A 13,619-nucleotide genomic window follows, 5' to 3' on the forward strand; every position below is an offset into this window, starting at 1 on the left:
CGTGCCCCGGTCTGGGAAGATCCCACATGCTGCGGAGCGGCTGGGCCCGTGAGCCATGGCCGCTGGGCCTGTGCGTCCGGAGCCTGTGCTCCGCAACGGGAGAGGCCACAACAGTGAGAGGCCTGCGTACCGCAAAAAAGTAAATTCATCACAAACATCGGTATTATACCTATCATTAGTAATGGTCATTTGTTACACAACTCACAAAATCTCAGGACAACATAGTTAAGGAACATTTTAAAAAATAAATAGGGTATACTGCTAAACTTCCCAGATAGACCAGCACCCTCTACCTGTGGTGTTTTCAGTCAAGGCATGGTTGGTTGGGTTGACTCCCCCAGCTCACATATTCACTTTTAGGGTATCAGTTACAAAGGTCTAAGTTAGGTATGTCACAAGAGACACTTGGACTCTTAAGAAAGGATAAAAGGGATAAAAGACCATGTTGTCCAAAGCAATCAGTGAGTTAGAACCCAAACATTCTCATTTCCCTAACTGGCAACAGGGAGCCCCAGCCTGAACTATTATTTGCTTTTTTCTTTTTTTTTTTCGGTACGCAGGCCTCTCACTGTTGCGGCCTCTCCCGTTGAAGTGCACAGGCTCCAGACGCGCAGGCTCAGCGGCCATGGCTCACGGGCCCAGCCGCTCCGTGGCACGTGGGATCTTCCCAGACCAGGGCACGAACCTGTGTCCCCTGCATCGGCAGGTGGACTCTCAACCACTGCGCCACCAGGGAAGCCCTCTGAACTAGTATTTGGATGATGGGAAGTCAAGTCCCGCGCACCAGCATAAGCCAGAAATAGAGGATTCCCACGTTATCCATGCTCTTTGCTCCACGAATTGATCCAGAAGATGCAGGTGCTGAGCACTAAAGCTTTCCCTGTTATCTCCCAAGTTAGGATGATCTGCTTCCTTTCCACTGCATCAGAAAATGAAAATTCAAGAAGTGGGAATAGAAACCAGATTCAAAAAAGAAGAGGAAGACAGAGAGGTGACTGGCAATCTGATATAGTATGCCTCCTGGGGAAAATGTGTCTGGATCTTAAAGGCGGACTATGACAAAATGAGAGCAGAAACAAGTCTATTTTTTCTAGGTTGCCATAGGGAACCAATCTAACCTATTTACAGGTGGTCTTAGGGGAAATATCTTTAAATAGCTATTTGTCACCATCTTTTTCATCATCTTCCATGATCACTTTGGGTCTCTCGTCCCTGAGCAGTGTCACACCTGCAAAACAAAGCACAGATCTGCAATTAAGTTCCTCTAATTAAAATATTAGACGACCTTACAGCATAGACAGTACACAGGAGCATGGCAATGCAGAAACGTTTTAATGTCTGCAAAGCTAAAGGTGCCAACAGAGAGAGGGGGAACTGAGGGGTCTTATTTGGCCTTCCCAGAGGAGCTGTGGCTCAGTGAGAACACCGTTATGATTATAAGAGATGCTCAACCTAGGTGTCAGAGGCAACTTTCACCCCCTTCTCTACATTCTACATTTAAGCTTACAGCAGTAGGATGGAAGCATATGGATTTTGGAGTCTAACTGCTTTGGACTCATTCTGCCACTCACTTAATCTGTGTTGGGCCAGATAGCACCTTCAGACCTAAGTTTTCTTGTATGTAAAATGAGGGCATTAATATTTATATAAAGGGTTATTGTGACAACTAAATGAGATGTAATAATCCTTAGCACAGTGTTACAGCCATGAGCAACTTTGTTCTTCCTTTCCTTTCACAATTTGCTAGTTTATTTTCCCTTTGAAAAGAACTGGTAAGCCTCATGAAGTCAAACTAAACATATTTTACTAACATCTGGGAGAATATTGAGCTGAGACTCTGAACATCCTGCTTCTGAATGTCAGTGCTGGTAGATGATAAATTTTATGTGGTTTAGAGCAAAACGAGAAAATAAGGAAAACGCAGTGAATTTTTTTCATACAGCTATATGGCTACAATTCTGTCTTTTATTTTGAGATGATTCTTTTTCTTATCTTGGGGATTAAAATATCCTTTCTTTTATGAAATTTTAGGGGTGTTAGATGGTTGTTTTGTCAGTATCCTTACTAGGAAAAATTCGAAGTTGCTATCCCTATGTTAGGCTCACAATATCTTGTTTTTAAAAGTTTACTAGTCTGTGGAATTCAGAAGCCTGAGCACCATTTTCTGGACTGATCAGCCCAGAAGAAACTATCCAAGGAGGTGTGGACGGTTCTGCTTATCCTGTGAATTGTGAAATCGGTTGTTTTAATAAAAGGAAAGGGAGCTGTGATTCAGGGCCAGTCCTCCATGGTTTCTGTCATCCCACTCCAGTCAGTCAGCTTTGTTTACCCACCTCTGCCTTGAATCACTCCCCACCCTTCTCAGAATCAGAGACCTTTCTGTTCATGAAGCATTTCATAAAGATCTAAACTTGAGGGAGGAAAGCTGTGCACCCCAAGAGGCCTTTCTACAACACTGGAGTCCATTCAACAGTGGCAAATTGACAAATACTATGTGTTGACCTTAATGACTATTCCTTTGATTCAGTCCCTCGTTGGTTCATATGGGTTCTTTACCAACTAGCTGATATTTATTGGAGGAGAAAAACAATTTCAAGAGTCTGGCTGAAAATAAGGCTTTTGCATATATCACTTATGAAGCAGAGTGGGAGATATTTTCTCTTATACCAGTTGCACAGAGGTTTGGATTTTAATGTAGAATTAAGGCTATCTTGATCGAAGAGCACAGAGTTAGCTATGCTGAGCCCCCAAGCGTTCCTTGATATTTCTTCGCATTACACCAAATTTGGGTGGATTCAATGAGGACAGGAGCCTTTAAATTCCCAGATCCTAGTCAACTTTCTGGTTATTTTAAGTATCCTTGACACCTAGTTGTACAAGCATCTGGGCCAAAAAAAAAAAAAATCCTGGGATTTCAGGGAAGGGAAGAGGCTGTTAAATCATCAAGGTCAGCCCTTCCCAAAGTGGGCTAGGTTTTCCACAGGGACACAGGAGATACTTTCAAGTGGAGGTGAACTGGTATATTAGTATACTATTATACTATTATCTAATAGTATATAATATAATATATATACAATAATATATATTATATATATAATATATAATAATAGTATACTATTATATTAGTATAATTAAGCATTAGTATATTTAAGCATTCGTTTTAATGTCTTATAATGAAAAAATATATGGTAGTTTATCAAAATCTTGATTTCATGGATAGCATTGCTTAGGACGAGGCTTAAATCAGTAGCATCTATATGTCGGCACTGTGTGCTTATCCTTGATGCTTCATATCATTGCCTTTGGTCATTCGAAGATGAATGAGATTTAACAAACACTAGTCTATCTGATTTCACCTAGTCTTGATCCTCACATTTTCCTGTATAAGCAGAGGTGTATTATTGGAGAAATGTGCTCTAGAGCCAGAAAGCTTTCTCTTCATTGGCCACTGAACTTGGAGCAGGTCACTTAACCTGTCTGAGCCTCAGTTTATTCATCTGTAAAACGGGAGGAAACATAATTTGTATCTCCCACAGGGGGTGATCCCGCCAAGATAGGTTTAGCCCAACATTCGTTTATGCTTCAATCACACCTTACATGAACCTCTGTTAAAGTACTCTACACATTGTAGGAATCATTGGACAAGACATCGTCTCCTTACCAAACTATGAGATTCTCAAAGGATATTCTAACATCTAGCACAAGACTTGGAATATAGTAGGGATTTAGAAAAATGTCACTTCTTTCTCTTTCACTCTCTATGTAGAAGAGTTTAGGGCACTTGGTTGCTTCTTAGAGCTTGATGTGTTTTTAAGGCTAAAGCTGTTAGTCCAAGGTCTCTAAAGGGTCAATTAGCCTTGCAGCAAGCTGTTTTAGGCCATGATCCCCGCCAGAGCACCATCTAAAGCCAGTCACCTGCATTACAGATGTGTGCAGATCTAAGGCAGCCAGGGCTAAGACACCACCCCTCCTGGTAAACCACACCAGAGAGAGCACTCTATTCCCGGCAGGACAGAAGAGGTGTCACTTTCAAAGGACACATCAGGCTCCTTTCTACAAGTACCATATTGAGCTTTGATCTCCAAGTGTTCACAGCTCACAGGCCAATTTTTCAGGAAGTTTCTCTTCGATGCTTGCAGCTTCATTATTCATTACTTTCTCCAGTTCCTTTTGCCACAGACCTCAACTGAAGACTTCGCTTCCTCTTAAGCAGGTCTCGGCTACGCAGATCTGACCAATCCCAAACCAGTTCTCCCTGCCCTGCAGTTCCTCGGCCCTGGCAACTGTGGGTCACATTGAGAGCAGAGCTTGGGCTGGCAAGGAAGCCCGAGATGACTCCTCACTGCTTAGAGGAGTTGTCTGATGGTTGGAAGCTGTCAGAGAAGCTCATTAACCTCAGGGAATGAAGGTAGTTAGCTAGAGATTTAAAGAAGAGAGTGAATCCCTGTCCAGCCTTCACCTGCCAAGGGCTAATGAGAGGAGATGTCTCCAGAGTGCATTTTCCTGTGAGTTCCTCTCAAGACCCTTATTAGAACCAGTGTGTCTCTCTGAACCTCTGCTGAAGGCTCCATTCTTATCAGCCTAACTAGCATTTCAATTGCTGCCAAATCTTTAGATACTAAAAGGCTCTTCAAAAATAAAGTACTTCAGCTAATATGCTAATGAAAGCTAGAATCATAGAACACTATCTATAATTGCAAATACTTGCAACCCAAAGATTTGCTGATTCAATGAATTCCATAATGTATAAAGGCCACTACTCCAACTCTTGTGTACTTTGCACTGTTTGATAAACATTTTTTATTTGTCCAGGAAGCTGCTCTCTTAAGATGTCGATATTGGGACGCAAGCAGCCTCCATTCCCAGAGAAATAGAGCTTAACAGTTTAGGAAGTTCCTTGAATCAGCAGGGTTTTATGGAGAGGTAAAACACTGTGACTAGAAAAATTCTCACCTTTAGAAATGATTTAACTTATCTCAAAGAATATAAGTTTCTTGAGGACATGGGGAGGGGGAAGGGTAAGCTGGGACAAAGTGAGAGAGTGGCATGGACATAGATACACTACCAAGCGTAAAATAGATAGCTAGTGGGAAGCAGCCGCATAGCCCAGGGAGATCAGCTCGGTGCTTTGTGACCACCTAGAGGGGTGGGATAGGGAGGGTGGGAGCGAGATGCAAGAGGGAGGAGATATGGGGATATATGTATATGTATAGCTGATTCACTTTGCTATAAAGCAGAAACTAATACACTACTGTACACTACTGTAAAGCAATTATACTCCAATAAAGATGTTAAAAAAAAGAAAAGAATATAAGTTTGAAAAGAGATAGAGGTGAACTAACATTTATTGAGGACTTTCAATAAGCCAGGAACTGTGCTAGGTGCTTTATATACTTTATTTAATTGTGTTAACAACCTTGAGAGACAGATTTTATGGTTCTCCTTTCAGAGATGGATGAAATGAAGGAGGCTCTTATGGTCTGTTTCCCAAGGTCACAAAGCTAGAATGGAGCAGAACCAGAGATCAAACCTACACCTGTCTGACTCCAAAGCCCATGTTCAGTGCTGTGTACTAAGGTAACTCTCTGACCGTCAGTAGTTTTGTTCCTCTACTAAGTCTTCCCCTAGAAGGACTTCAATAAAAACAAATACAAGGATGAGCAGAAAACAATCAGTCTCCTAATGCAGAACTTGAAACTGCTAAATCATGATTGCCAGATGGAATACCTAATGAACAGATACTTATTGAGCACGGCTATATAGGAGGGACTGGACCAGATATCAAGGTGAATACCAGCAACACAGGGCAATCCCAGGCCAATTCTCACGACTTCATCGAAAAAGTCTTTGATGTAAGTCAATTTAAATAACAGCTACAACAACAGCAACAAAAACAATAAGGATAACACCAAAAGAGAGGGCAAAGTCTTGGTATTTGCATGCCCAGCTCTAATACAGAGTTAGTTCAGAATAAAAAATATTCATTTTGGCCTTGGAGGGGTCTGTTGGCTGAGTCTTAAAAGGTGACTAGAATTTGGACAGAGGCAGAGCTTGGAGGAAATGTGTGATGGGTTGAAGGATCAGTATACGTAGGGAAGCATGTAACCTATGAGAAACATGGCCGAGGCAGGTTCAGACCCTCCCAACTGGTCCTTGGTCCATTTCTCCAGACAAGTGCTTCCTCATGCTTCATTCCTCCTTGCCTGGCTCTTCTCAGAGGTCAGTAACCCTGTCTGCTCCCCTGACTGTCTTAAAACATGATGTGTTCTGAGCCGTCTTTCAATTTTGTTATTAGATGCAAAAATGGGAAAATACAGTTTTATAATAATGACTAAATCTAATCTCCTCCCAAGTGTCCCTTCTGCATTGCTAAAATGCTACCAGTCCAAACCATAGTATGGTGCAATGAAAAACTGCTCACAGATGAGACAGACCTGGACGGGAGCCCCAGCTCTGTCATGTAACAGTGTTTGAATGTGAGCATAATTTGATCCATTCATCAATCGTTCTAATCATCCCATCATCAATTAGTCAATCAGCCATCCATCCATCAATTTCATCAACAGAAGACTTTAGAGTAGCTAAGTTACTTAAATTCTCTCTCAATTTCTTTATCTGTAAAGTGAGATACTAGTTATTGTGTTATTCAGTTGATTTTTGAAAATCCACAAGACATGTAAACTCAGTAGCTAACGTTAGGTAGGGTTTCAATAAACATTAGCATATTTTCTCTTCTGCCATTCTCCCACCCCCAACTACTATATAAAACAAACACGCACTCCATCTTATACTCTAACCGTGATTGTGTATGTCTTTCTCCCCAACTTGTACGTAAAATTCTCAGGGACAAGGCTGTACCTCACATGCTGACTGCCCTGCCCTGTAACGTGGGGTGGTGCCCATAGTTCAGCAAGATGTTTTGGTTTGATTTGACACATATTAAGAGAGCTATCATTATTTCCGCAGCTCTCTTTCTCTCCCTTTCGCTCTCTCTCTCTTCTTTTGAGGATTTGGTAAATATATCCAGGTGTCTTGGGAGACTCAGCTGTCAGCCATAGAAGGCAAGATTCCTGGAAGACTGGGGAGGAGGGTATTTAAACTCTTTTCAAGGACCCACTGACATTTCTATTTCATTGGCTCAGTGAATTCGACCAGTTCTGCTGAAGCATGAGTTATGCTCTGATCATCACCCAGCTCCAAGTCAGCCCCAGGGGAGCGGCCAATGAAGGTAAACCTGAAAGGCAGCAGTAAATGCTGTTCCTCCCCTGGGCCCTTCTTTGAGACACAGATTGCTGGGCCGGGACAAAGGCCATGCCTCTGGCACGTCCAGATGTTAAGCCTGTTGACCTGTTTCCATCACCCCCTGAAAATGCCCTGCACCAGCTCTTTTACCTGCTGCAAAGGGGGACACGTGCAGGGCAGGTGTGTCTTTTCTCCGTGGCTTTTTCTGTTCCAGGTCAGTGTTATGAAGAGCTGGACTCATTTTGCCTTTTGGATGTCTCTCTTGGACATCGTATCTTTTAATTAAATGTTCTGAAAGCACACCTGCATAATTAGGGGAACAGAGGGAGAAAGGGTCAAATACATGCAACCATATTTGCACATACACCTGGTGATGGTAGTCAATAGATCTTTTCAAACATCTTAATAAAAGCAGTTTCTTTAAAATAAGAATTAGTATTTATTGAGGCTACACTAGAGAACATCATTTGTGCAAAGGATTTTACATGTCTGATTTCATTTTAGCCTCACAAAACCCTGAGCAATTTAATATTACTACCACCATCCACTCGCTGAGGAAAGTGAGGCAAAGACATGTGCCTGAGGAATGGAACCCAGGTCTGTCTGCTGCCAAAGTCCACCCGCATTAGAGCGATGGGGCCTTTGCTGTTCCATAAGCCATGGGCTACACTCTTCACTGACTTAATTAGTCCTCTACTTCCACCTACCTGCCTACTCTCCTCTCTTCTACGTGTGAAAATTTTCTCCGTCTGTAGAATGGAGAAAACTCTCTAAAAACAGCCTCCTCTATAAAACTGTCCACAATTCACTGCCCACACTGAGCTCCCAGGGTCCTTATCTGAGGACCTCCATTATGATGTTACTTCTTGCTGTATATTTCAGCTGTTTATGTGTTTCTCTTATTTCTTATAAAACTGAAAGAAAGTTCCTTTTCAGAATGTTCTGTGTTCTATTTGTTTTGTATCCCCCTGAGTGGGTTGTGAATAGAGAGAACATTAAATAAATGGCCTGGAGGGAAGGGGTAAAGGAAATAAGACAAAACAAAATGTTTGGAAACAAGAGAGTGTCACATGCCACACGCAGGGTTGTTATAGAGACGCGTTAGCTGTTCACCAGACTGTTTCGCTCTTCTGGGCACACAGCTGGGCTGCATTTCTCTGCCTCCCTTGCAGTCGGGTGAGGGTTGTGACGGAAGGAAGTGTGTGTGCCACTTGCAGGCTTGCCAGTCCTCCACTCTGTCTGCCCTGGGCCTGCTGGAGGCCTACAGTGACTTTAGAAGCCGTGTGGTGTTGATGTCCATCGACTTGAGTTCCTGCGGGACTGTTTGAAGAACAGCCTGCCTCCCCCGTCCCCAACTTCCACTGATGAGGGAAAAGTAAACCTGTATTGTGTTATCCACTAATATTTTGGACCATATATATATATATATATATATATATATATATATATATATATATGTTATAATGGCTGGCCTTATCGTAACTAAGACGAATGTAGAGATTGCAACAATGATTTAAAAACATCCAAATATTTAAGGAAAAAATTGTAAGACCAATGTGATCTAGAGGCGAGCAATTCCCTTTTACAGATGTGCAAACTGACCTCACCGTCCGTTACCTGGTATGAAAGGTGGGATGTGCAGGGCTGGTGTATCTTTTCTCCTTGGTTTTTTCTGGTCTGACTCAACATTCAGGGTGACTTGTACATTTTTCCCTTTTCTTGGCTTCTTTTTGAGATCACAGTCCTTAATAAACTGGTCTGAAAGGTCATCTGATTTTGACAAGATGCAAAGAAAAAAAGAATATTACATAAGTGTCCAGTTATGGACTGGTTGGATTCCAGTTATACCTGATGTAGGAGTAGAAGTCGTGTGGTCTGAAAAAGAAAAGTATTTATTTATTGTGGCCTCTTCTACAGCGGACTTTACATGCATAAATCATGTAATAAAACTAGAATTCTGTAAAATTCCAAATGGAGAGAGCTTAAATGGGATGGATAACCAAGGCAAAGAGGAATTTTAAAATATAGTTAAGCAAGGCACAGAGTGGGTTTAAGTTACATTTCTGATGGGAGAACAGGTGTCAAATGCTCCTTCCCAATTTCCTTTGCTCAAGCCTTATTCTCTTTGGAGAGCCCAAGGGCCGGTATGGCACCTTATGTTCTCTTTGGTCTTGTAGTTGGGTTCTCAGTCTGTTCCTCACTGCCTTCATTTCTATGACTGGCCAAGTCACACCAGTGATTCACACTTACACTTCAGCACCGGTCTTTTAAAAAAATTTTTATTTTATATTGGAGTGTAGTTGATTTACAATGTTGTGTTAGTTTCAGGTGTCCAGCAAAGTGATTCAGTTATACATATACATGTATCTATTCTTTTTCAGATTCTTTCCCCATATAGGTTATTACAGAGTAGTGAGTAGAGTTCCCTGTGCTATACAGTAGTAGGTCCTTGTTGATTATCTATTTTATATATAGTAGTGTGTATATTAGCATTGGTCTTTACTCTGCCCCCTGGCTTTGCAATTCTCCTATTTGCCCATCCTAACCCCAGGTCCTCGCGTCTTCTTATTCATCTCTTTATTTTCCTCAGTCCCCTGCATTACCTCACCAGAGCTTTTGAAGCCTCGATTCTACATCATGTCCATCAGATGTCATTGTATGTAATTAATTCGATCCGATCACGCCTTGCCTATTAAAGTATTCTCTCTGTTCCATTTTAGTCCTCTGTGCTTTGGTTTATGTTGCTGTCCTTTGAGCTCCTCTGTCACTGTTCTAGCATTCGTTCATTCCATAATGATTTATCTCCTGCTCTAGATAGAGCCTTCTTGGAGATTAAAGATTATATATCCTTTTGATAATTTTATTCTTAATTGCCTCTCCCACCAATAAATGCTTGCTGAATGGATAAATAAGTAGAGTTAGACTGATCTAAGTTCAAATCCTGACTCAGTTTCTTGTTAGTTCTGAGAACTTGGGCCATAATTTCTTTTTTTTCCCCTTTTTTGGGGGGAGGGCTTAATTTCTAGGAACTTTAATATTCTCTCAAATTTTAAGGTGAGGATAATATTAAATCGGTGTGTGTGTGTGAGAGAGAGAGAGAGAGAGGAGAGAGAAAGGGAGAGAGAGAACTAAATTTGTTAAGGATGGTAAAGCATTTGATACATTTGATATATTTCATATCCTCGAAAAATGTTCACTCTAGCCATTGCTTACCCCCAATACTTTCCCCAAGGCTCAGAGGAAAGCCAAACCCTCCCACTCCCACCCCATCATTGTCTTTTCTTATTAACCCGAGTCCTGGGTGTCCTTTCTCATTTTCTAAGTATCTACAGCATTTTTACTCATGTTAACACCTTTAAAGCGTGATCTAATGATTACTTATGCATATCTTCTTGGCCCTCTTTTATGACAGGTGTCTTGTATTTTATCTCCTTAACAACAATGAATAAATATTTGTTGAATGTATGCTTGAATGAATGAACTCAAACATATTATGGATAAGGAGCTATCCCGTTAGGATTCAAAGAAGGTGCAAGGCAGTGAAGCTATTTGTCTCTCTGGAAACACACTATGGCCTGGATACTGTCCAGCTAGATTTACAACTATAAATGATGTTGGGGAAATTCAGAGAGTAATTGGATTTTTTTAATCATTCCCTCTCTCCCTCCCTCCATTCCTTCCTTCCTTCCTTTTTTCCTTCTTCCCTTTTGTTTTTCCTCTCTTTCTCTTTCTTTTGTTTATGAAAATATTCAGGTCACTTTCTTTAAAATATTGTGGATTAAATGTGCCAAACCTGTTCACTTCACTTTTGTGGGTCTAGACATAACCTGTGTCATTCATTCATTTATTTAGTCAACAAACATTGATTAAACCTCTACTGTATATGCCGGCATTGAGCTAGGACTAAAAAGAAAAGTAAGAAACGGACCTTGCTTCCAAGTTACTTATGGTCTATTGGACGTTATAGCTGGATGATCCTTTGTTTTAGAAAACCCAATACGTGTGAGGAACCAACTATCAGAAATATTTAGTGACTCTGTATCATTATGCCTGCCTCATCAGAAGATCACAATAATAACCAAAAACTCAAAGAGCATCATTCTTCAGCCATATTTAATAGTAATAAATATTTCCTTTCATCTAGGAGATTTTAATAATTTCATCCAATTGTTTCAATTTAATAAGCATTGATTGAAATTGTACTATGTGTAAGGCATTGGACTGTATGATTTTATGTTTACATGCATGCAAAAAAAAGGAGATGAGAAGGGGACTTTATTGAGTACTACTTATGTACTAGGTGATTTCACCTCATTTTAGTGTGTGGGATGGACCAACACCTTTTCTGATTCGTCAATGCCTGTGTTCTACCAGATGTTAAATATTCACACCATCCTGAGTATATTATCTCATTTAGTTCTCACACCATGCCCATGAGGAAAGGTACAATTATCCCTCACCTGCAGATGAGGAGACTGAGGTTTAGAAGGCCAGCTAAAAGGCTGACGATTCCACTGCTGTCAGGCTATGGCATCAGAATTAAACCCAGGCTCTTGAGTCTATGTATCTTAATGCCAGGTGGAAAATGTAATTTTAAAAATTTATTACCACAGAGCACAGTTCATTTCCCCCCATATTATCCATACCATAGACATTTGTTGAATGAATTAAAGTGGCTCAGAATGAGTGCTGCCCAGCTGTGGGGTCTCTGGAAGTACAGGCTGGCTATGGACCAGCCATGCATCACCGTTCGACCCCAAGAAGCGATTCAGGGCACCGTACAAAGAGCAAGACATTTCCTTCAATTTTGACTTTTACTTCAATTGCCTTTTCTCCCATGTTTGGAGAAATCCTGAATATAAAATATCTTGATGGTAAATGGGGAGAGGGGAGAGGCAAGGGGAGGCATAACCAAGTGAGGCATAAACAAAGGCTATGAATATGCAAAAGGCCCACCCATCAAAAGTCTGAGTGTCTCATTTTTAGAAATGGGTAGAGGCAGAAATGTTTCTGGTATTTTCATTACAAATGTTATGCAAAAAGTCAGTTCTGGAAAGGAAACAGATTGACAATAAAGCAGAAAAAGGCTATTTAAAATTCTGTCTTGATAGGCAAAGAGAGATATTTGAAATATTTTACTGGCACTGCTCATGGGGTGTAAGTGTGCCGGGAAGTACTGGAAACAAGCTATAATGTCACATTCCATTTATTGCCTCAAAAGTGCTCTGCCTGGGACTCTGTCAGACCCAAAAAAGAGGACAATGCCTTTCCCCTCTTTTTTTAATTCTAATGAACTTCTCTACAGTGCTTCAGCTAATATTTACGTGGCAGACCCCACAGACCCATGGCTATTTGCCCATCCATCTGGTGTTGGCTGTCATCAAAAGTCACAAACTATCAGGTTTCAGGGGGCTCCCTCTGACTTGCTTGCAAACTGAATGTCAGGGATGCCCCCTTTCTGACTTTCACCATTGACGTTCACACTGGAGCATTTACCTAAGTGGCCACAACGAGGGTCAAGCTTGTCCAGTCTGTCTTCTGAGAGCTCCAGTGGCTGCATTTGCTCAGTGGACATCATCAAAGGAGGGCCCGTGTGTGGATTTCTTCTCCAGCACCACAGAAGTATAGAAACAAGTCCATTAGTACCTCTTTTGTTTATTCACTCACTTGTTAAATAAGTATATCTACTGAGCACTTACTACTATGTTCTCAATTCAATCCTATTTTTAAAGTCTGCTTCTTCTACTTAGCTACTAGAAGCTCCAAACTTAAGATTTAAGCCAAAATAAATGAATCACACACACACACACACACACACACACACACACACACACACAGAGATTATCAGTAATTGTCACGTATCAAATGTTCAATATTTGCTGTCTTTCAGAAGCACTGTGGGAGTTTCAAGAATGAACACTTGTGAAGTCTGAATTAGAAAAGAGTTAGCCGGGAGTTACAGAAAATCTTGATTAAACCTTGCCTGTATTTTCTTCTGTTGAGCTCTGCAAAGTAAGATTATGCCTACTTCACAGATGAGGAAACTGAGGATCAGAACATCTAATTAAGTTATTTAGTCACACATCTATTAAATAGCCAAGCTTGGGTCCATCTCCATTTCTGAAGGCTTCCACTAGAGACCCAAGACTCTTCAAACAGTGGCTCCTTTGAATCGAAATTGAAACAGGCTTCTGGTTTTCTACCATTACCTTCTTATAACTATGAAGTAATGAGACTTCTTCCCTATCCACATTACAACAGTCGTAGAGACGTGGTAGGAAAAAATCTAGGTCTTGAAATGGATCTTTATTATTTTCTCCCTAGAGATTTCTGATGTTATAGCAAATCTGTTTCCTCTTCCTCCTCCCCCCATAGCC

The 13,619-nt window shown here is 41.0% G+C and overlaps 1 protein-coding gene across 1 annotated transcript; it reads right to left on the reverse strand.

The window, feature by feature from the left end:
- Positions 1 to 1,157: 1,157 nt before the first annotated feature.
- On the reverse strand, positions 1,158 to 12,820 carry PPP1R17 (protein phosphatase 1 regulatory subunit 17). The gene is made up of 4 exons (XM_032642188.1): positions 12,739 to 12,820; positions 8,860 to 9,012; positions 7,393 to 7,545; positions 1,158 to 1,228 (listed from the first exon to the last, which is right to left on the reverse strand). Exons 1-4 carry the CDS (start codon positions 12,818 to 12,820, stop codon positions 1,158 to 1,160), a joined length of 459 nt encoding a protein of 152 aa, XP_032498079.1.
- Between the last annotated feature and the right edge of the window lie 799 nt (positions 12,821 to 13,619).

Source organism: Phocoena sinus, chromosome 9, assembly GCF_008692025.1.
Source record: "Phocoena sinus isolate mPhoSin1 chromosome 9, mPhoSin1.pri, whole genome shotgun sequence".
Lineage (NCBI taxonomy): Eukaryota > Metazoa > Chordata > Mammalia > Artiodactyla > Phocoenidae > Phocoena > Phocoena sinus.